Here is a 24,852-nt window from a genome sequence, read left to right as displayed (position 1 = left end):
GAGCAGACATTGGCATGGTCTTTGGGACTAAATGCAATGTGATTGCTGATGTGCAGAATAGTTCCCCAAATCTGGTCAACGTGAAAGCATGCAAGCTGACTTGGGCATGCGCCAGACTAATATTAAGGCCACTCAGTCACCCTGTTTCATTTCAATTTGATGAACAATTCAGATAGTGTCTCCTACACTAATCGCTGTTTCTATTTGTGGAAATATTCTCTGTGTGAATTGCAATGGGCATTGAAATGCTTTTATGGGAAAGCTAGATGTGATGGAGAAAAGAACAAAGTTGGTGCTGACATGGAAGGGGAATTGAATGGAGCCGAAAAACCAGAGTAGATAATTTGGGCAAGACTAACATTTTCTATCTCACATTTATACAGCATATATGGAGAAGAGTTACAGAATATAGGATTAGAACGAAAAGAAAGATCAATTTGCACCAAGCAAAGTTCATTCAGGAGCCTGATGGCTGCCAGGAGGAAACTGTTTTTAAAGCTGTTGGTGTGTACCTTCACACTCCCTTATGGAAGGAGGGACAACAGAGTGTCTGGGGTGTGATCGGCTTTTCAGTTTGTTGGCTGTCTTTCCTCAGCAGTGGCAGATGTGGATGGAGTCCATAAGCCATACTCATTACCCTCTATAGCTTCTTCTGATCTTGAGCAGAGCATCTCCATACCACACTGTAATGCATCCAGCGAGTATGCGTCTGATGGTGCACCTGTCAAAGTTGGGGCAGCACGTTTGGTGTAGCGGTTAGCACTCCATCTTTACAGCACCAGTGACTGGGACCGACTGGACTGGGGTTCGAATCCTGCACTGTCTGTAAGGAGTTTGTACGTTCTCCCAGTGTTTTTCCTTGGTGGCTCCAGTTTCCTCCCACCATTCAGAACATATCGGGGATGGAGTTTAATGAGGTGTAAATTAGGTGGCATGGGCTCATGGGCCAAAGTGGCCTGTAACCGTGCTGTATATCTAAATTTTTTTTAATTTAAAAAGTTGTTGAGGGACAGGGAGGACCTGTCAAACTACCTTCGTCTTCTAAGAATGTGGAGGCATTGGTACGCTATCTTGGCTATCACTTCTCCTAGCTTATGTCATTGGAGATATTTATTCCTAAATCATTTTGAAGTCCAAAACTCATTGAAAGTGGCTATGCAAGTGGATAAAGCAGGTCTGCCTGGCTTCATTGGGTGGGGTATTGAGTGTAAAATTAAGGAAGCCATGTTGCAGCTCTATAAAACTTTGGTTAGGCCACAGTTCCAATGCTGCGTGCCATTTTGATCGCTCCAAAAATGTGGAGGCCTTGCAAATGGTACAGAAGTGGTTTATCAGGATGTTGTCTGGTTTAGAGGGTTAGGAGAGATTGGACAAACTTTGTTTGTTTTGTCTGGAGTGTAGGAGGCTGAGGTAAAACTTGATAAGAGGTGTATAAATCATGAAGTGCATTGAGAGGGTAGACAGTCAGAATATTTTCCTCAGGGTAAATGTGTCACACACTAGAGAACATGGTTACAAGATATGGGGAAGCAAGTTTAAGGGAGATTGATGGGGCAAATAATTTACATAGATGTTGGTATTGGGCAGCCAAAAGCAGTGGTGGAAGCAGGTACAATACAGGGTAGTAACATTTCAGAAGCCTCATGATAGACATGTGAATATGAAGGGGATGATGGATATCTATCAAGTGCAAGCAGCAGGATCTTCCTTTAATTTGGATATCATCTTCAGCACAGACATGTGGGCTGAAGGGCCTATCCTGTGCTGTATAACAAAGCTACCTACTTTTTCATCTTTAATGCCATGAAAATGAGAACAGAAGTTGCAAACCCTGTTTTCTCTCCTAAAATCAATAAATCATTTCCTTCATCTCAATGACAGTGAGAGAGATGTTAATTATCTTGGTCTCATGCCACTAGACTTTCAATCTTTTTCCTTTTTTCTGTCTCTTCCTCAATTAATGCTGGGCCCACTGCTGTGGTGTCATCAACGAATTTGAAGATAAAGTTGGAATGGTATTTGGCTCTGCTGTCATGAGTGTAGAGGGAGGTAATAGGGTGCTGAGAACATTACTGAGAAGAACTGGTGTTGAGTATGATTGAGAATGAGTTTCTTTGGGACTATGAAGGCAGAGCTGCAGTCTATGAGCAAAAGTCTGACGTAGATATCTTTGGCAGCCACGTCTTCTGGGGCTGAATGGAGAACCAAGCATCTGCTATACTTCCGTTTGGCCAGTAGGGAAATTAAACTGGGTCAAGGCTGGATGGTAAGCTGGATTCCAACACTGGCAGTCACTCCACCTTGCATGCTGCATCTTCTTCAACCTGACTCCATTTGTTTTTATTGCCTCTCTCCCGTTATCTGGCATCTGCCAATGTACTGCCTCTGCCCTTCATGTTTCACCTCCACCTGCTTCACCAATTCCACAAGAGACCACTGTCCAATGCTCTCATCTCCACACTAGCCACTCTTCTACATTTCCCTGTTTTGATAAAGCTTCTGCTCAAAACATCGACCATTATTTTTCTCCCACTATTACCACTTGACCCGTTGACTTCCTCCCATATAGTGTGCTGCTTAGAGTTAATGAATTGCTCAGATCTGGTACATTTCTGCAGAAGTAATCAATTATACCTACAAAGCTGAAAATGACCCAGATAACCTTCAGCCCATTTGTCTAAAATATCAAGGAATAAGTGAATAAAATAAGGCACTATAGCAATCAATTGGATATAGAACATCAATTTAAATCCAGTTGAGATTCTGACTATAAACGTTTTGAGATTGACTAAAGTGTAGACCCTTTCACTCTTGCATCCCACTAAATTGGCTGTTTGGTGCTCTGGGATAGGAATGGGGGTTTGGCTTTTCACACTTGACCACTCCTAAATGGGACACTTTCACACTTGCAAGGAGCCATCCCTGGGGTTAGGACTGTTCTACCTTCTACTGGTGACGTTATGACGCATCAAGTGAGAGTGAACCTGCCCTAAATCCTGATCAATATATTTGAACAAAATTAATCATGCATAATTATAACATAATTAAGCTTTATGTACAGCACAGTATGAGTTCTTCATCTCCTGTTGTTGTTGTGTGGACCTATATAAACCTTTATAAGGGACCTCGAGAAAGTGCGAGCAATAAATAGTAATAGTGGACAATTTTTAAACAGGGTGGGAAAGTTGGTAGCACTATCACGTACAATTTATAAATATCATGGGAAAAAGCGTTGGCGGACCTGCCCTCCCAGAATTCCATGAGGCAGAGAAAGGGCTGTATGCCCGGCTGCATACATGGGCAATCATAGAATGGTTTCTCTGGTGCATGGTATTCTGGGAAGTCAGGTCTGCCATTACTTTTCCCCCCACAGTCTTTATAAATTGTGCGCCTGTACCAATTTTCCCACGCTATTTAAAAATTGTCCTCTTTTGCTATTTACTGCTATTTATTTCCTCTCTCTATCTCTCTCTCCCACTGCAACTTTCCCATGGCAAAGTTTATACTTCCATTTTAATTTTTTCTTCCTGCACACACGCAAAAACTTGGGCCATTTCAATCCCACAATGCAATTATGCCTTTCACACTTGCCTGATTGCAATGCTGGCGACTACAGACACTGGGGATTGTACCAGGGGTCGAGGCCGTCAATCCCCGGTGTGAGATGACATCATCTGACGCCAGTGTTGAGCTGAGTTTGCTTTCACACTTGTCACTTTAAAGGCTGATTGGCGTTTGATTCCTGGGATCACTTGCAAGTGTGAAAGGGGGTTGCGTTTACTCACATGATAACTCTATCAGACTTCGATAAGACATTTGTGATTTTTTTAAAAGTTAGATCTGGGTTATTTCATAAAACAAATTCGGATCAGGAGAAGGTTTCTGGAATTTACGTGGATCGATTGTAAAGTGATTAACTTTATAATTCAGCATTAGTGAAAATAGGAGAGAGGAAGGTGGAAAACAACTTTTTTTGTGATCAGGTCCTGACATTGTTGCAAATGCAAAATGATGCATTACCTAAATTTTGTTTAGTTCTTTTTTTTTTAAAATTTTTTGTTTTTCACACCATAAATCACATTAACCATGGTACACACTTTTTCCTTTTGACACATATACAGTGCCATTTTCTTCCCCCCCTCCCTCCTCCCAACCCACCCTCCCCACCCCCCCTCCCGTCCATTTAAGGTATACAATCTAGGATACATTTAACCAGTCAGACAATGTTGTCACTCAACAAAAATACACCAGAAATTCTACTGAGTCCATTCTTTTCATTTCCTTCTCCTTCCATCAACTTAGGTAATGATTGTCCCCGGTAGGTTTTCGCTATTGTATTTAATGTAAGGCTCCCATATTTGTTTGAATATTTCAATATTATTTCTTAAACTATATGTTATTTTTTCTAATGGAATACATTTATTCATTTCTATATACCATTGTTGTATTTTCAAATTATCTTCCGATTTCCAGGTTGACATAATACATTTTTTTACTACGGCTAGAGCTATATTAACAAATCTTTTTTGTGCACCATCCAAATCAATTCCAAATTCTTTGTTTTTTATGTTACTTAGGAGGAAGATCTCTGGATTTTTTGGTATATTGTTTTCTGTTATTTTATTTAATATCTGGTTTAGATCTTCCCAAAATTTTTCTACTTTCTCACATGTCCAGATTGCATGAATTGTTGTTCCCATTTCTTTTTTACATCGAAAACATCTATCAGATACTGTTGGGTCCCATTTATTTAACTTTTGAGGTGTAATGTATAGCCTGTGTATCCAGTTATATTGTATCATACGTAACCTCATATTTATTGTATTTCTCATCGATCCAGAACATAACTTCTCCCATGTTTCCTTTTTTATCTTTATATTTAAATCTTGTTCCCATTTTTGTTTAGTTTTACCATTTGTTTCCTCATTCTCCTTTTCTTGCAGTTTAATATACATATTTGTTATAAATCTTTTGATTATCATTGTATCTGTAATCACGTATTCAAAGTTACTTGCCTCTGGCAAACTCAAACTGCTTCCTGATTTATCCTTCAAGTAGGATCTCAATTGGTAATATGCCAGCGCTGTATCTTGAGTTATATTGTACTTATCTTTCATTTGTTCAAAGGATAAGAATCTATTTCCTGAAAAACAATTTTCTATTCTTTTAATCCCTTTTTTTTCCCATTCTCTAAAGGAAAGGTTATCTATTGTAAAAGGGAGTAACTTGTTTTGCGTCAATATTAGTTTTGGTAATTGATAATTTGTTTTATTTCTTTCTACATGAATCTTCTTCCAAATATTGAGGAGATGATGTAATACTGGAGAACTTCTATGTTGTACCAATTTTTCATCCCATTTATATAATATGTGTTCAGGTATCTTTTCCCCTATTTTATCTAATTCTAATCTCGTCCAATCTGGCTTTTCCCTTGTTTGATAAAAATCTGATAGGTTTCTTAATTGTGCGGCTCTATAATAATTTTTAAAGTTTGGCAGTTGTAAGCCTCCTTGTTTATACCATTCTGTTAATTTATCTAGTGCTATCCTCGGTTTCCCCCCTCTCCATAAAAATTTCCTTATTATTTTCTTTAACTCCTTGAAGAATTTCTCTGTCAGGTGTATTGGCAATGCCTGAAATAAGTATAATATCCTTGGAAAAATGTTCATTTTAATACATTTTAATTTTTTATTTGTTTAGTTCTTAAGAATGGCTTATATGTTCACACTTGTCATTGCAAACAGGGTCAGCTCCAAGGGTGGGGGGGGTGGAATCTGCAGAAATTCCCCTCCCAAGCGAGGTGCTGTGCCCCCCATACGGTCGTGGCCATCACTGGCCGTCATACCCACCCTCACCCCATCCAGCATCACTAGCATCTAGATATATGCACATTAGATGACTCTTCACCTGCCCTTGTATCCTACGTCAGAGGGGTGGATAGCACTGTCCCCACACCTCAGTCGACAGGTAGATCCTGGCTATGGCCCCCCCCCAACTAAACGAGCCCCCATCTAACAAGCTAATGCCCCAATCTAATATTTGTTCTGGCACCAACCCTGATTAGAAATCATAAAGAGAAAAGAAAAATGAATTGAACCAAGTAACACAGCCCTTTTCACATTGGCTAACCAGTAAATTGGCTGTTCAACGAACCAGTTAAAGAAGCTGTTTTTGCCGTACACACTGTACCACTATTAACCGGTTCTCTGCACACACTCACCACCAGGCATCCCAGGGGAGAGGAGCGCCCATCCTCACTAATTGGTCCCAGGATACCGTATGTTGCTTTCACTCTGGGCTAACCAGCACGCAGATTTCAGATTGCCCAGGGGATGTTACACCCTATCTTAGCAGTCCATCCTGTGGGTGGTCTGACACCTGTGTGCCAATTCACGAGCATTCACACTGGCCCTTTACCCAGTATATTGGACATTAATTACTGAGATAAAATGTCAGTGCGAATGGGGCTTAATAAGACTTCACAAACTTGTACCAAAAGGTCAGGATAAAGTGAGCGTGGAGAGGATGTATCTAGCAGCAGGAGAGTCTAGGACCAAATCACAGAGCCACTGAATGTAGGGATGACACTTTAGAATAGAGATGAGGAGAATTTTTTTTTGCCAGATGGTGGTTAATCTGTGGAGATTGTTGCCAACAGACAGCTCTGGAGGCCAAGTCATTGGGTAGATTTAAAGTAGAGGTTGATAGCTTCTTGATTAGTAAGGGCGTCAAAGGTTATAGGGAGAAGACAGTAGAATGGGGTTGAGAGGAAAAAAATATTGGCCATGATTTGAATGATGGAGTGGATCGATGGACTAAATGGCCTAATTCTGTTGCTACATCTTGTGGTCTTATTTGGAAAATTTGAAATATTTACTGTATTAAGATAATTATACCTGAATATCTCAGTAATTATGGCAAATCGAAACTTTGTTTTATTTGCAGCCTCACAATTATTTGTCCTGTTGTAATTTATTTAGCCTTTCCAGGTTAAAAAAAAGGTAAAATTTAATTTTCCAGGCACTGATAATATTGCTAATATTGTTACTTTTGTTTGGTGTAATAGAGTAGAATTAGGAGCCAAGTTGAAAAAAAATCAGCCTTGGGCTTTAATTACCATTTCAATTATTTTTATTAAAGTATAAATTCTTTCATCATTGTTTGCAGCTTTGTTTATTTCTCCTATTCTCAGCACAGTGAAATCCATTCAGTATTTCTTGATATCCAATTCTCTTCTTAAACCCACGTCACCCCAATATTCCATGTTCCTTGTTTCAAATCGCTTTCTCTGGCAGCTTCTTGCTTTCTGTATTCTCCACAGTCACTCCCAGAATGATCTGAGTGACTTTGGTCAAAACCTAATCCATCATACTCGTCACAACCTATTCCTGCTGCTACCTTCAGGTAGAAGGTACAGAAGGCTAAAATCCAGCACCTCCTGGTTGAGAAGAGTTTTTAGCCAATAGAGTCAACCCCATCCCCTTTCCTAGCATCCCCACCCACCTCAGTGCTACCCTAACACTAAACATAATCCGCTTTTGGACCATCAAACAATCTGTTCACATGATTGAAATGTCACATTTTTGGACCAGCCGCAACTGTGAATATTTATCCTTTCTCTGGTCTAGCATGTGGTGATCATTTAATGCACACTGTTGTGTTTGGTGTATTTGTTAGGTAACAGCAAGTTTGAATTTTGGTCCATCTGTACATTACACTTTCAGATGTCCCACTAAACACGCATCAAACTTAAGATGCAAGGATAATTTAGAGCACTGCTCCCCCAAAGAGAGAAAAATCACAGAACATCAAAAAATAAGAAATATGCAACTCTCTATTAAGAAGTGATCAGACAACGTTTTTAAGGGATGAAGAAGTGACATTTGAATGATAGGCAATCGCCATGTGCTAAATGTATTTCCTATGCACTTAACAAATTTAATCTCTAATTGCAAGACTTGGTTGTGGATGTTGAACTGTTTAGACAATTTAAAACGACCAATATTTGAAATTAAGTAGCGTCTTTTAATAGAAGGAAACATCCCAACCCACTTCTCAGAGTGTAAATGGATACAAACACATTGCCCAGTTTACATTGCAGGTTATGACAAGGTAAAATATACCAAAGAAACCTGGAGCAATTTAGATCACTTTAAGTTGGTGAATAGGATTTTGCATGGGTGTAAGGGAAGCAACTTTGATTTGTGGAGTATGGAAGATGGGAGGCTGGCCAGAGGGCATAAAGATACTTAAATCTGGAGAACAGCAAGTACTTGGTTCAGAATGCAGCAGGCATTCTGCAGAAGTAGGGCCAAAAATTAATAATTTTCCAGAGCTAGACGTAGATGATCTTGACCACACAACCGATATATCAGCCTAGAAATTCACTTGAAGACAATGAAAAATAGATGTAGATTGCAAAATCAACAAAAGTATCTGAATTGGGGGAATTCCTTAACTGCCCCCAATTCAAACATAGATAGTTTTATTATTGTCTCAATTATTTTAGCCTTGTTCACTATTTCACCATGACAGTTAAACTTGGAATTCAAAATCAAGTTTCAGTAGTAATGGCCCTGGAACAACCAGACAGTCATAATGATCCATTTGGTTCACGGATTGTTTTGGTAAAGGAATGAAACCAGGTACTCTTGCCCACTTTCACCAATACATGTCTCATCACAACAGCCCTCTGAAATTGGGCATCTGCTTGCTTCTTGGGGATTGATGAATACTGCTGGTTCTCATGTCATGTGGATAACATAACATAACATAACAATTAGGCCCTTCTAGTCCGCACCGAACCAAACACCCCTTTCTAGTCCCACCTCCCTGCACAATGCCCATAACCCTCCATCTTCTTCTCATCCATATACCTGTCCAACCTTTTCTTAAATAATACAATTGACTCCGCCGCCACTATTTCTCCCGGAAGCTCATTCCACACGGCTGAGTAAAGAAGTTCCCCCTCATGTTACCTCTAAAACTCTGCCCCTTAATTCTTAACTCATGTCCTCTTGTTTTAATCTTTCCTCCTCTTAACGGAAATAGTCTATCCACATCCACTCTGTCTATCCCTTTCATAATCTTAAATACTTCTATTGAATCCCCTCTCAACCTTCTACGCTCCAAAGAATAAAGACCTAATCTGTCCAATCTCTCCCTATACTCTAGATGCTTAAACCCAGGTAACATTCTGGTAAACCTTCTCTGCACTCTCTCCACTCTGTTTATATCCTTCCTATAATTAGGCGACCAGAACTGCACACAGAACTCCGAATTAGGCCGCACCAACGTCTTATACAGTCTCAACATCACCTCCCAACTCCTATATTCCATGCAATGATTGATAAAGGCCAGCATACTAAAAGCCTTCTTCACCACCCTATTCACGTGAGTTTCTACCTTCAGGGAACGATGTACCGTCACTCCTAAATCTTTCTGCTCTTCTGTATTCCTCAATGCTCTCCCATTTACCACGTATGTCCTGTTCTGATTCTTCTTAAAATATCGTGAAATTGCACTTCCTGCTTGCAAGGTTTGAGGGAGACTTTTATTCAGTGTTTCCCCTTAATGCTTAATGGTTTCCATTTACCACATTTTTTTTATTAGACTTCCATGAAATTATTTTGTCTATTCCCATTCAATCCTTCGATAACATTTTCTCAAAACTGACAGCTGCATTTGATTTTGTACCAGGATGTGGTTGTACCTGAGTGTTTGATGTGTTTTGTAGAATTGGTTTTTTGACTAGCTGTGAAGTAGTACATGTACTGACTGACTGGGCTATAATTGATAGCAATCCTATAGTTCAACATGTCTGCTCAAGAAGGCTTTGCGGGCCAAGCCTGTAATTTTACAGTTAATGTACTTTCTAAGTAATCATCATGGAAGGTTTAAACCCACATTTTTAAAAATCAGGGATTCATTTGCTTGTTAGTACCTGTATGAATCAAGAGCTGTGGTTGAAGTAGAAGGAGATGTGCAGCCTTCACAACAGATTGTTGTTTAAATTGTAAAAGATCATTGCTGCTATTGACTGTGTCAAATCTGGAAATGTTAAATGTAGCTAAAATACTTTTGGATTCATTTTTAAAATAAAAGCTCTCGTATGTAATTAGTAATTACATGTAGCAGAATATAGGTGTATGAGGCTATCACTATAAACAGTAAAAAGTTTGAAGATCTGCTTAATCTCTCATACCACAGGATCAAAGAACAAGCAATTTCCAATTTTATATCCAGAATGTGACATTGTTACTTTTTAATACTTTTCATGATACGGACTGCTGACGGTTCTCTTTTATGATAATCTGACAAAGTAATGATTTTTTTTGGTAACAATTTATCGGGCATTTGGCAGTAGTTCCAAGTCTCTCAAGAACATACTTCTCTCTCACTACAATGGTGATATTATTAACGTGGAATACACTGTGACACTGAATCTGTGGTATCATGAATTCTGATGGGAAAATATAATCACGTCAAGAATTGAGATTTGTTTGAGGAGAGCTGTGAAGAGACTAGACGACTGTAACACGATGAAGTCATCATGAAAGATATTCATCAAAAATACACAAAAGGCCATCATTATCTCTAAATTAGAAATTCTGTACTGTTTGATAAGAAATATTTCTTTAGAATTCTTCTCAATTTCTTCATGGGCATGTCTGCCTTCAGTAATGCAGTGGATGTAAAATGAAGACTGCTTGGGGATTGGGTTGGTCTGAATTTTCCGATTTTCCAGTTCCTTGGGCAGTACTTTTAAAATTCAAATTTAAGGAGGAATAAAGAAGAAACAAACAGGTAAATGTTGATAGTTTATTCATCTTGCTTCATTTATCAAAACGAGTAGTTTTAAAGAAAAATAGTCAAAATGACAAAAATGTAAACAATTTTTTTTACTACACTAAAGAGTCCATAATGTTCCAAAATTAACATTGTGAAAGAAAAATACAGTATACAAATTAATTTATGTGATAAGATTACCTGTATTGAGCATGCTCGCTTGTTGCCACTGTGTGCACGCACGCTAAATTTAAAACGTTTGAGAGTTTTCAAAAAGTCTGGATTCTTGGGTGGTCCGGATTTCTGACGTCCAGATTTTTGGACTTTCACTACAGAGTTAAATTGCTGCAGGTGACTAAGGACTGACAAGCTTCATGGTTTGTGTACATTTGCATTCATCTGTAATCATTTTTAAATTGTGTCAGTATCAGAAGAAAAAGTCGTCGTGTTGATGTAAGGTGGACAGTATGGTTAGCACAACACCATTACTGTGCCAGGTTCGAATCCAGCGTTGTCTTTAAGGAATTTGTGTGTTTGTCCTCTGACCTGTATAGATTTTTTCCAGTTTTCTCCCACCTTCCAAAAACATACAAGGTTGGTACCTTAATTGTCTGTAATTGGGTGGCAGGTGTTTCAATGGCCAGAACTGGCTTCCACCGTGTTATAAATCAAATTCTAAACTAATTATAAATGATTGGTTACCCAACTACTGGAGAGCGTTTTATTCGTGTGGTTTATGAATTGTCTACAAACACTTCCAGTCTGCTTATTGTTGAAATTTATATCAAATAGGGAAATTAATGAAATAAACATGTGTTATTAGATGTTTTGATTATATGCATCGCTCAATGTGATGGATATAAAATTGTGTGAATTGCTCCATCCACAGGAACAAACATTTGACATTTGAATAAAATCTTTATGTTGAAAGTTTGCTTTTTGATAGCCAAAGTTTATCAGCTCTGAGGTTCTGAGTTCACATGTTATCAGGTAAAAATTGAGCTACTAACTTCTTTCATAATTACTGTTGTGTTTGATTCTAGGAGTATTCAAGACCGAGCTCTATTGAAGGTTTACCACAAGGATCCTGCTCATATTTCTTTTAATCATTCTTCAAGGGCTTTAAATGGCGATGTAAGGGTAAGTAAAATTAGCCATACAAGTCCGTGTTTGTACATGCGAAATATTTGTTGTCCTAATTTCATCAATTATGCATGACAGATCAAATGATATTTGTTGTGGACATTCAATTGGCTGTGGACTTTCCCAAAAATTAACTTGAGTGTAACTAGCTGACCATACGTTGCAAAAATGAACCTTTTGGCTTTGATCTTTCTCCATCCTGTAGATAGTGTAAATCACCCCTGCAGCACACTTTTGTGATAATGATCACATGGTTTTGTGAGTGACCCAGTGGGTGTGTATATCTTTTTTAAACTCAGGATTTAAACTGCAGAGGCAGTCCACTTTTAAAAATGATTTTTGCCTTTTAAAATAAATATTATCTCTATGGGATGAAAGGTTAGTTTCAGATGCTAATGGTTTAAAATACAATTCTAATTTCAAAGCACTGTAAACGTACCAGCAAAGTGGTGGAGGTGGGGAGCAAAACAAGGTGGATTGGCCAGCCCTGTTCTGACCAGAAAGATGTAATAGTTGGCACCAATAAGCAATTGTAGCCTTGAGCATCATTTTTACCGAATATATCTGTCAGGTTGATGAAATTTCAGTTGATGGATTGGCACGAACTTGTGTGCGGGATGCAATTCCACCTTTGAGGGAAAACAGCTCAATATCTTGCTGAATTGTATTAATTGGTTGTTCATAATCACTAGTTTGCTTTATTATCAGGTATAGAAAGAGGCAAAATTTTGTTGACCTGTAAAGGCACAGAGGTGCTAGCCTAAGTGATGTGGAAATTCTGCTGAATGCAACAATTCCATCATTGTTTTAAAATGCCTAGTTATCAATTTTACAATTAAAAAAAGCTAAATAAAAAAGGTGATGATGAGTCATCACATTGTTCTTTTCAATTGTACAGTGAAGGCTCCTTTAATTCATCGTGCGGCAGTCCACACAGGTTTTCTTTTCATTAAACTCCAGAGTGATTACATCAATATGTATTGAGTTCACAAATGCCCTTGTGTTCTCAGATATTGCATGCACTGGTACTCCTTGCCAGATAGAAACATGTGGAGCAGTCGGAGCTTGTTGGCTGTGTTTTTAAATGAGTTCAGCGATAGATTTTAGGTGTGGCCTTGCAGCTATTTTCAGGCTGTAATCATATCATTCCACCCTCCACTCTGTTTGTTTGCATATGTGATAAGCAGCAGCGAAGTGTTTCCGTCGTCCAGCTTCAGAGGTGAGTTTTCTCCACACACTCCTCAGCTGTGATCACTGTTTTCCTAAAGGAATATTCCAGAATGTATTCTTGGAACCTACTGGTGTGCAGCCTAGTTTAAGAGAACAAATGCTTTTATACATTAAAAAAAATTTGGTTTGCCTTTGAAATGAAGATTTAGTTAGACATCAGTATGAAGGTATGTGTAGTTATGACTTACATCATGTTGTCGATGAGCAGGGGTTTTATATGTGAGGTGAGAGTTTAAATCAGTGTGCTTAAATGGCATTTTGTGCTCAGACAGACAGAATGATTGGGCAGATAGTCTCAGAACCTGCATGGAAAGTCACCGTGACCTGAAAATAAAAAGTCATCAAGATGGTCTCTGATCTGGACTAATTTATTTCTTTCCACATTACGTCTCCAATAATCAAAATTGTTGCCTAATGTTCCAAAGAGCTTTGCAGTTTTCTAGCAAGTTGAGATAAGCCTCACTGAGCAATTACTCAGGAAAAAAAAAGTTGTTTTGCTGCAGCATAAGGAGCTCTGTCACAAATAGTGAACAAAACCGTTGGTACAGCAGTCGCATACAAAGGAATGGTGCAATGATTTGTGGAATTAAATGATTATGTGCTGAATTTCTGAGTGGAACCTTCATTCATAAAATGCCGAATGAGAAAGTGAAAGCATTCTGTGAAACTTTTGCACATACATCACTGTACTGTTTGGAGCTTTGAACACAGGCACATATTATGTGAACTTTTTGTGATGTTGGAGTTCCTCATTGGTAGACCTGCGTGTTGAGATGAGGAGAGATTTTCCTTTCGCTCTCTCTCTCTCCCACATTTTCTTCACCCACTTACCTCCCTGTATTTGTGAACTGCTGTCACAAATACGTTAACTCTTTGCTGTGGAAGCATCTGTCTTACTCGGTCATTTGTGTTTTGAAAGTTAGTAAACTACTCAACCACTGGAGGTCACTGGCAAGCTTGATCCTTCCTTTGTCTGACAATTGCAGGTTGTCGTGTAGTCTTTTATTTCTCTTTACATGGGAAAACGTATCCCTGATGACTCATTTAATTATTTCCATTTCTGAGTGATGCAGCCCAAGATGGTTCTTAAGCACATTATCAAACAAACTATTTCACTATGTGGTGGTTCTGAATCCAATTTTACCATTGAAGTTCCACTGGCTCAGCCCAGATCAAAGCCAAAGGCTCCCCAGTCTCTGTGGATCTCTGATGTACTTGATACATCTGCTGAGTCATTGTGAAAGGTCAGTACACTCGTGTCTGGCCAGAGTTATTTTCAATCCTATGTGGCAGTGGTTTTATTTTTGAAACAAAATTAAATACAGACTATGATATTATTCAGTAAGAATCATAGCTCCTACCCATCGACCATTATTCTATATATCATTTAGCAGTTCTGCTTCGGCACATTTTACATTAGTTTGTTTTATCCAGTTATTGAGAGATATCTTTCACTTTGATTTGGTTCTTACTGCCTCTCCTTCCCCCACCATCCCCTGCATCCACTTCCAAGTAAACCCCTTCCAAAAATAATATGTTTCAATTAACTTCAAAGGAAATGAATCTGAGAGGCAAGTGTGACCAGTGCTTGTACTCACTCAACACTCCCCCAACAAAGTATGGTTTCTTCACCTTATATGGACTAGATTAGGCTGATGTCACATTTGGACCCCACTTCTTACCAAAGTTCCAAATCCCACCTGTTGTTAATGCCCTTCATTGCACAATGACTCTGAACTAGTTCCAGTCCAAACAATGTAATTGACATGGTTTGGATTTTTAATTATTTTGTATGGGAAAGCATTTATTTAATGGATACAGCACGGTAACCGGCCCTTCTGGCCCATGAGTCAGTGCTGCCTTAAATACACCCATGTAACAAATTATCCTTAACCAAGTGTCCTGGGCCACTGGCACTGTGGTAGCATTGCATTATCTTCTACGCTAACCGTGCTGCCGGTGAATAGTGTTGGGTAATGGAGTTTGTGTAATTGAACAATGTTTTTCTTAAAGCCATGGGAATAAGGAAAATATCTATCCAAACAGGTATTAGGAAGACGCATCTTGAACCAGAGTAAAGAATACTATGGTGTCACTGTTATATCCAGACTGCCCTTGTATTAACTTCTTTAAAGGACTGTTTCTGTGAACATGCTTGGCAATCATTTTTTTTTATTATTTGCTGGTGATATAAATGGAGTTGTGACCACCAGTCAGCATCTGTATCATATTATCGATAAAAATAGTGTACGAACCCTATGTGCGGTTCATATAAATGTTCCCTTTCTCTCTTCCTCACTCCTCCCACCTACCTCCACCTCTATTTTCTTCCTCTCAAAGGAATAGTTCCTTTGTTTTCATTTCTGCATTAAACACCAATTTTGATCCTCAAGCTGATGATGGAGGGCAACACGAAAGTTTGTAGACACTATGATTGGAGTAAAAACAAAAAAAAAATGCTGGAGTAACTCAGCAGGTCTTTGTGTCTATAGGAGGTGAAGATTTATAACCAACACTTTGGACCTGAGCCCTTCCTCAAGGTATGAGCAAGTAATATTGGTTTTATAAGAACCTAGAAATGTTGGTTATATATCTTTACTTCCTATGGACACTGCGAGACCTGCTGAGTTTCTTGGGCATTTTTGTGTTTCTACTTAAGCTGATGATAATCAACCTGATTGCCTTCACCAATTTTAGGTAAGACATAACGGAGGACCTCTCTTGCGGAAGGAAGTATTGAGGACAAGTGGTTAATGTGCACATCGGCTCATGAAATGTTTCCAACAGTTTGACAAATGCTATATTAAGTGTTAGAATCTTACCTCTTGCAATTACTCTGGTATTTTGGTGTTCTGAGTTAGAGTTAACTGCCTGAGTCTTTCCTAAACTGTAACGTACCGTGTTTTGATCAGAAATGTTTACAAGGTCTGGGCAATAACCATGGAATCTGGATTTTGATTCTAAATTGGCTGCAAGCTTGGCACAGCAGGGCATCATAAGGTCCTTGTAGACATAATCCATAGTCACATTGAAGGAAAATTTGCACATATTTGCTAAATTAAACAAAGTGTGATAATAGTTTTCCTGAAGGCACATACTTAGGCCTTAGATTATCCTGTATTACTGCTTGGGAATTCTGTCTGAATCGCTTTACTATGTCTGCAACAGCCGTTTTGGTCAGACTCTTAATTACTTTTGCTGCAGGAGTATGGTCTTCCAGGATTTTAAGGTAATTTAATGAAACTTTGACCAAGGAAGCATCTGAGGATAGCATTATATATTGCCTGGGATAATCACACAGGATCTTGTACTACCCAAAGCATTTTAAAATTACAACACAGAAGCAGCAGATATTGAGACTTTGAATAAATTAAGCACATGTAGAAAGAAAATAGAAAGCTGAGTGATGGGGAGAAGGCCCAAAACAGATGATAAATGGATTGTTCTCACACAAGGCTAGTATGTGCTTACTAGGTTGAAGAGCTGCCTCTTGCGCTGTAACAATTGCATGATTGTAAGTACACAGTTGGCAGTAAGCATGTAAAATCGAACCTGACATTGGTATATGGTTGCTGGTAAGATAGTTTAGAAGAAGTTGTATGTTATGGAAATAGGCTGCTCAAGCCAACTCATCTCAAGCCAAGTTGCCTCCCTGAGCTAGTACCATGTGAGTGTAAGTCTGAAAGTTTATTGTCAAAGACACAAGTACAGATTACCAAAATCACACAGGAACGAAATATACACCACCTCAATAGTACAAATTGAAATTGCCACTCTATGCCAAAAGAGAAAAAGAGGTAATGAAAATAAAAGGATAGATAAATATTCACAGTTGCAGTTTGAGTTAAAAAAAAGACATGTTCCAATAATGCAGATAATTTTTTTGGAAAAAAAACCCAGAGTGGTCAGGGTTAGGCTTGTATGAGGAGCTTCAAGAGCCTTGTAGCTGTTGGGAAAAAAAAGTTCATAAACCTGGAGGTGCTGAACTTGAGGCACCTTCTGTGTGTGGCAGCGAGAAGATGTTATAACCAAGGTAATGGGTATCCTTTATGATGTTGGCTACTTTCTTGAAGCAACACTTCATCTAGATGTCTTCAATAGATGGGAGGTTGGTGCCTGTGACAGGCAGCAAGGTTTGCCATTCTCTTCAGCCCTCTGTGTTCCTCAGCACTTGAGTTGCCAAGCCAGGTCATAACTCACCCACTCAGTATACTTTGCTCAATACACCTGTGGAATTTTAGTATTATTTGATGACATCTCGTTAGACTTCTTGGAATATAGAGGTGCTGGTGTGCCTTCTTCACAGTTCCATCAATGTGCTGTCTCCAGGAGAGGTTCTCCGTTTTGTGGACTTGCACAAACTTTGAGATACTCCACTTTGAGGAAAAGTCTCCCTTTCCCAAAGTCTACAATATTCTCCTTATTCTTGCTGATGTTGAGAACAAGATTACTGTTATGGAACCAAACAGCCAGATTTTATATCTCTATCATGTATTCTGACTCATTGTTATGTGTTATTTGGCCAATAATGGTGGGGTAAATTAATACAGGTACTCCCCGACTTGCAACCTATGCGACTTGTCTATCTGCACATGTGACCGATTTTTAAAAAAATATAAGAAAATATATAAAATTTACGCTTTTTTTGTTGTATTTGACAAACTGTAACAGGGATACAGGGCATGTAAGAGCCAAAATATGTGTACTTATCTTATTAGTTGGCATCCCATGTCCTTTAGGCTGGGCGCAGCCATCTTGATCCCTGAGTCTTCGGTTCGCACACGTGCAACCCACTGTGCATAGTGTGTTCACGTATTGGAATTCGGTAGGCGCATGCGCGGTGGCTTCGTGTATTGGAGTTCGGTTGGCACATGTGTGAGAGATAAGGGCGTAAATTCAATATTGTCAGGGCGCTTAACACTTGCATTGCGCCAATTGAATTCCAATTTGAAGACTCGCACATGCACACAGGAATCAAGATGGTCGTGCCCAGCCTTGGGATGCTGACTAACAATATAAGCTTGGACCAGAATGTGGAAAGATTCTCCACGGTTGATCGACGTATTCAGGAAGCTTTAAGTTGTCATCATATCTATGATTGAAAAAAAGATTTGATTAAAAAGTTTGCTCTCTGACTATTGTACTCCACATGCGCGGGCAATAATCCGACTTAGGTCCATTTCGAGATACGACTGATCCTTCTGTCCCAATTATGGTCATGAGTCAGGGAGTACCTGTATATAGATTTGCATTGCAGCTGAATTTTGCCACAGAATTGTAAGTGTAGAGGAAATAGAGCAGGGGAAACACAGAGAACCTTGAGGTGCCCTGTGCTATGTTGATGCCGCCAATTGACATTGCCTGAATATCCCTTTAAAATATTTCTATCCATATACATGTCAAAAGTCTCTTTGAGGAAAAAAAAAACCATGGTTTACCTTGCATTTCTTCAATGCAAGAGGCAGAACAGATAAAACAGATGAACTCAAGGTGTGGATTGGCTCAGGACACAGTTTTAAATTAGTCTTAAAATAGTTATGGAGAAAGATTGGACTGATCCATATGTTAAAGTCTTAAATTGAGGCAAGGCTGATTTTGGAGCAATTAGGCAGGAACCTGCAGAAGTTGATTAAGAGAGGATGTAAGCAAGGGGAAGGCTGGAAAGTGGGACATTTTTAAATGCAAGAAGTCAGGCACTGAATGGTTCTGTTTGGGTGAAGGGCAAGGGTGCAGGTTTAAGGAACCATGGCTGATGAAAGATATCGGGGATCTGGGAAGGAAAACGGAGGCGGCATACTTTAGATTTAAACAGTCCGGTTCAAACAAATCTCTTATTGAGTACGAGAAATTTTGGAGTCTGCTTCAGAGGGAATTCAGGAAGGCCAAAAGAGGACATGAAGCAGGTCCATCAGGAAGGATAAAGGAAAATTCCAGGAGATTCTACAGGTATATTTGGAGTAGAAGGGTGGTTGGAGAGAGAATTGGTTCTATTGAAGAGCAAGGTAGTCAGCTTCATGTGGAGCCACAGGAGATGAGTGGGGTTTTGAACGAATACATCATCAGTCTTCACTGTGAAGGAGATCATGGAAGCCACGAAACTGAAGGAAATGAGTGGTGATGTACTGAACCATATTAGAACTACCTTGACAGGCTTTGAGTGTACCAAACAGGACAAGTCCATGGGGGTCTGATGAAGTGTATTGATGGAAGCTGGAAATTGCAGCCCCTTGTTGAGATATTTAAATCATCTTTGGCCTCGGGTGATGTGCTGAAGGACTGCAGGATCGTTAACGTTCTGCCGATATTTTGAAAAGGCAGTAAAGACAAGGCAGGTAAATTACAGGCCAGTGACTTTGATGTCAGGGGTCAGAAAGTCATTGGAGGGATTTTTGAGGGACAAAATCTTTTTTAAAATGTTAAGACATACAGCACAGTAACAGGCCCTTTCGGCCCACGAGTCTGTGCCACCCAGTTACACCCAAGTAACCTACAACCTCCCAGTATGCTTTTATCTACCAAACTTCTAGCATTTGGATAGTCATGGTCTGATTGTGGGAAGTCAACATGGATTTGTGCTTGGTAGATCATGTCTCGCAAATCTGATCAAGGCTCTTAAGGAAGTGACAAAGAGAATTGATGAGGCCAGGTAAGTCCAACCAGGGCAGGAATTGCATGGTAAATGATAGTTATGAAACAGAGAGATCTTGGGGCACAGGCACATCTTTCCCTGAAAGTGGTAATTCAGGTAGTCAGGATGGTGAAGAAGGCATGGGCTTCAGTTGGTGGGGTATAGAGTACAACAGCTGGGAGCAGATAGAGTACTTTGTGCAGTTCTGATAGCACAGTTAGAGGAAGGATGTTAATACACTGGAAGGGCTGCAGTGGAGAGTCACAAGAACATTGCCAAGGCTTGAGTTATAGGGAAATGTTGAATAGGCTGAGTCTTTACTCCTCAAAACATACCGAGGCTGATGGGTGATCTTTTAGAGGTCTATAAAATCATGAAGGCGTGCATAAAGTGAATTCTCATAGACTCTTTCCCATAGTAGTTAATTCTCAAACTAGAGGGCATAGGTTTAGGGTGAGAGGACATAAGAGGCCACTTTTTGACAGAGATGGTTGTCTGCATCTGGAATGAGCGACCAGAGGAAACGGTAGGTGGGCTCAATAACAACTTTCTAAAGGCATAGACAGGTTTACAGATAGGAAGGGCTCAGAAGGATATGGACCAAATGCAGGCAGATGAAACCAACCTTAAATGCCAATTTGGTTGGCATAGATGAATGGGCTGAAGGGCCTGTGCTATGGTGTTACATAGATGATGGCATGTTAGACCCTCTGGTTTTTCCCCAAAAAAATGGCTCAAAAATATTCCTCCAGCTTTATAAACCAGGATGAAATTAGGGTGATCATGGTGAGAAATGCTGACAGTCACACTGTCGGTCCCTGCACTGTTCATTGTCGTGTTGAGAAGGTGTCAGGACTGTGAGAGACAAGCCTGGACACAAGGGTTTGCTATCAAACATTAGTTTTATTTACACACAATGAATAAAAGAGCATGGGAAAATCGTAGAGAGAATAAAACACATGCACAATATATAAAGGAGCTTTGGACAGTACAAGTATATTTTAATAAAAAATACACACACAGTTTATAAAAGAGCATGGGAAAATAAACTGCAAGTGTTGATCTATAGAAGTGGATTTCAAACTTTTTCTTTCCACTCACATACCACCTTAATTAATCCCTTATTAATCACTGCTACCTATCGTTGGGGGCTGGTGGCAGCCTGTCATTGGGGAGCAGGTGTTAGGGTTCAGGTTAGGCTTAGCAGGTCACAGCAACAGAGAGCAGGCAGCGGACCACTGGGATAATGGGGCACAGGAGAGAGCAGGCAGCACTAAAAATATTATGGTACACAATATACTAAGTAAATTACACTCCACAATATACTAAGAAAATTACAGAACACGATGCACATCATGACCTGTGTTGGTCCCAGAATGCCTTCAGTGCAGTTTACACTGCAGTCGTTCCGGGAAAATGACAAGGGCTCTAGGTGAAATAAAGTCGGGCCTGAAATAGCACCCTCATTGCGGTTCCATGCTTTTTGCCCAGCACAAGTTCCAGAAAAAAAAGGGAATAATATCCTGGTATAAAGTGGTTGTGTAAAAAGCATATTAAATTAATTTGGTGTTCAGGGGCTGCACATAATGGCATCCAAAGGAAAGAATTTTGTATTTATGTGCATGTCTCCGGAGAGGTCCTGAGCTCTTTGTAAGCAACTAATGATAATTAAAGCACAAGGGCTGTTGTGTATCAAGGTCAAACTGAGCCCTGGAGGTCAAATTTATAGATTGGTAAAGCATTTAGTGTTCTAATTAAATGAGCAAGTGGATGGGCAAGGACATAGAAGTGCTGGAGAAACTCAGCAGGTCATGTAGCATCCATAGAACGTCAAAGGCAGTTGATGTTTTGGCCCTGGGCCCTTCATCAGGAATATCGAAAATCAGGCGGATCCTTGAATAAAAATGTGAGGGGGGGAAGGGGATGAGCTCAAGCTAGCAGGTAATAGGAAACAGGTGGATACACTTGGGAGGATAGAAAAGAAAGAGGCTGCAGTGATCGGGCAAGAGGGCAGAGAACTAAGGAGGGTAGCTTTCTGAAAGAAGAAAGAAGGGAAGGGGTTGGGAGCTGGAGGAAGGGACACAAAGGGATGAGGTAAAGGGAAAGCCTGGGGAAGGAAAGTTATCAGAAATTGGAGGTCGATATTGGTAGTGGCTGGTTGGAGACTGCCAATACGGAATACAAGGTGTTCCTCCAATTTGCAGGTATACAAGGCCATGGACAGACATATCAATGTGACAGTGGCATGCGGAATTAAAGTGGTTGGGAAATCACTTGCTAATGCAGCGAGAGAGAGAAAAGGTGCTCAACAAAATGATTTTGCCAGTCTCTGTCCACTCTGCGCAATACAGAGAAGGCCACATTAAGAGTACTGAATGCAGTAAATGGCCCTTACAGATTCACAAGTCAAGTGTTGCTTCCCTTGAAAGGATATTTGGAACCCCGAATAGTGGTCAGGGAGGGAGTGTCAATGCAAGTGTAGCATTTCTTGTGGTCACAGGCATTGGTATCCTGGGGCCCTACTCTGGGAGGGGATGAGTGGAGTGAGTAGTCCCTGCGGAAAGTGGAGCAGGGAGGGGAAAGGGATGATATGTCTGTGGTGAAATTCTCTTGAGGGTGGTGGAAATTGCAGAGAATAATATGTTAGATGGGGAAGCTGGTGGGGGAGGTAAGCGAGGACAAGGTTACCCCTATCCTTGTTGCACTGGGGGTGGGGGGTGGGAAGGGTAGGTGGGTGTATTGATGTAGCCAGGACAGATGTGTGTAAAATAAAGGAGACATTGGTGAGAGCTAAGTTAATGGTGGTGGAGGGGAAGTCGTATTGGTTTTTGGAAGGAGGAGGACATCTCAGATGACTATGTCCCGGTCATTTGGAATACAGATCAGGAATCTCTTGTGAAATGATTTGGGCTTTCAAAAATCTATTGTCGGCCCATACGTCTGCCCTAATTTCAAACTTAATTCAGTGATACCCATCTTTTCTGTGGTGATGATCAGGTGGATAATCAGAATATTTTCTGAGTGTCACTCAGGCAGAATTGTCTTGTTGCCACTGTTCTGTGCACCATTGAAAGTTTAATTCTTCATTAAGTTCAGTGGCAGAGAGCCAACCTCCTACAGTTGCCTGCCAGTTACTTCTCCATTTACTTCAACTCAGAGGAACAACTGCAAAGAAGACAGAGCATAAGAATGTAAAGAACATAGGAAAAATGAGCAGGTGGTGGCCATCTGGCTGATCGAGCCTGCGCTCCACCATATAATAAGATCATGTTGATCTGGCTGCGGCTCAGCTCCTCTTACCCACCCACTTCCATAACCCCTTAATTCCCCAGTTTTTCAAAATCTGTGTCTTTAATACAATTTATTCAGGCAACCTCTACTAGTTCGTTGGGCAGGTAATACCACAGATTAAACGCATGAAGAGCTCCAACCCGAAACGTCGGCAATCCCTTTTCTCTCACTGATGCAGCTCGACCCGTTGAGTTCCTCCAGCAAATTTGTCTTTTTAAGATCCAGATTCCATCATCTGCATTCTCATCTCTGTCTAAAATCTACTCCCTGAATTGGAGTCTGTGTCGCCAAGTTCCAAATTCACCTGCCAATGGAAACAACCTTCCTGCTTCTATCTTATGGAGTTATGTTCCTCTCATAACTTCGTGTGTCTCTATTACAGGCAACTCTCAGATAATTTACTTCAAAGTTTATCTGGAAAAGGGACTTCTCAATTTGAGTGAGAATGAACTGTGCTTTACTGCATCACCTGGATTGTAGCTGGGTCCGGGGATCTAATCATTACCATACAGGAGTGTTGGTATGGGCTGGGTGACAGTAGCAGCAGAGATGAGCCAGACACAAGCACGCCGTGGACTGTCATACTCATTCATCATCTGTCCCCTGTGTTTCCAGTTGACCTTTCTTGCTCTGCTGATGGGTGTGACTGTCCATTGCTTTGTGTCTCGACAGCATTTCAGGAGTGAAGCTGTTGCTAGGCAGAGACCACCTCCACAGTACAGAAAATAGAAATCTGTCATTCAGATACAGGGATGAGAGGGAGTGTGCATTATTTAGACAGATTAATCTCTCACAACCCAGCTCTTTTCCTGTGGCTTGGCAATTATTTTCACTAACAATTTTTTTTGCCAACTCTTTTTTTAAATTTTCTTCTTGAATTCATTTCTTCCACCTATCGAAACAGCAACATTCCACACCATAACTCACTGGAGCAGAATCTACCAACGTGGCTGGCACTCAGCACGCACATTCTCCACTCCTCCAATCTTGCCTCATTGGGATGCAGGAGGGCTGCTTTGCAGATCTAAATAGAGCTGGAGCTCTCCAGCAAGGTGAGCCAATGGCAATTAGCAAATCACATGCCATGTCTGGAACCAAGTTCCACTCAGCAAGTTACAGGAAGCACAGTCATGTCATCAACACCCACTTGAAATGTTGGCATCAGCCCTGAACTCCCTTCGAATTATTGGACTTAAATCCAGTGGTCTTTCTGTGAAGACTTTGAGAGCGTGTGGTTTGGATTAGTTTTTCATCTGTTCTATTTTCCGCACTTCTACAATCCACCTCCCTCTGAAGGTTGATGTGACAGGAAGAATCTGTGGTCTATATTAAATTCAAAACAGAAGAGCAACAGGAAAGTTATATCACATACACATGGGTGTATTCAGGAGAGAGGGGCATTAAAACAATCAAGATTTTTACTCTTGATGGCTGTCATGCAAACCAAACCCCATCCTCCCCCCCCCCACCATTCCCCACCCCCAACCCCGAAGTTCACTCCATCTGTATTCCCCATTGTCTCACGAAAACAGCTAGCATTTTAAAGGACCCATCCCACCTTGGCCAGGTCACACTTGCTTCTCCCCCTTTCTATCAGACAAAATGAGCTTGAAAACACAAACCTCAAAATTCAAGGACAGTTTATTTCTTGCTGTTATCAGACCTTAAATGGATCTCTCATTGGTAAAATATTGATGCCCTGATGTCATTTGATCTGGATTTTTTTCCTAGAGCCTATACTTTGTCTTTGTAAAACTCTACTCTTTCTGTAA

At 40.2% G+C, this 24,852-nt stretch overlaps 1 protein-coding gene across 16 annotated transcripts in view; it reads left to right on the top strand.

The window, feature by feature from the left end:
- Positions 1-24,852, top strand: part of LOC138751792 (sickle tail protein homolog) — a 689,307-nt gene that overhangs the window by 531,470 nt on the left and 132,985 nt on the right. For 15 of the 16 annotated variants that reach the window (XM_069914590.1, XM_069914602.1, XM_069914587.1 and 12 more), the window contains one exon: positions 11,832-11,928. In XM_069914590.1, the coding sequence (XP_069770691.1) occupies positions 11,832-11,928 (97 nt within the window). Of the gene's footprint in view, positions 1-11,831; positions 11,929-13,089; positions 13,151-24,852 lie in introns of those variants that run through there. The other variant, XM_069914601.1, reaches the window with a different exon arrangement.

The sequence above is a fragment of the Narcine bancroftii genome, chromosome 1 (genome assembly GCF_036971445.1).
Source record: "Narcine bancroftii isolate sNarBan1 chromosome 1, sNarBan1.hap1, whole genome shotgun sequence".
NCBI classification, from domain to species: Eukaryota; Metazoa; Chordata; class Chondrichthyes; order Torpediniformes; family Narcinidae; genus Narcine; species Narcine bancroftii.
The sequence above is the reverse complement of the archived record's forward strand: the minus strand, read 5'-3'. Positions and strand labels throughout refer to the sequence as shown.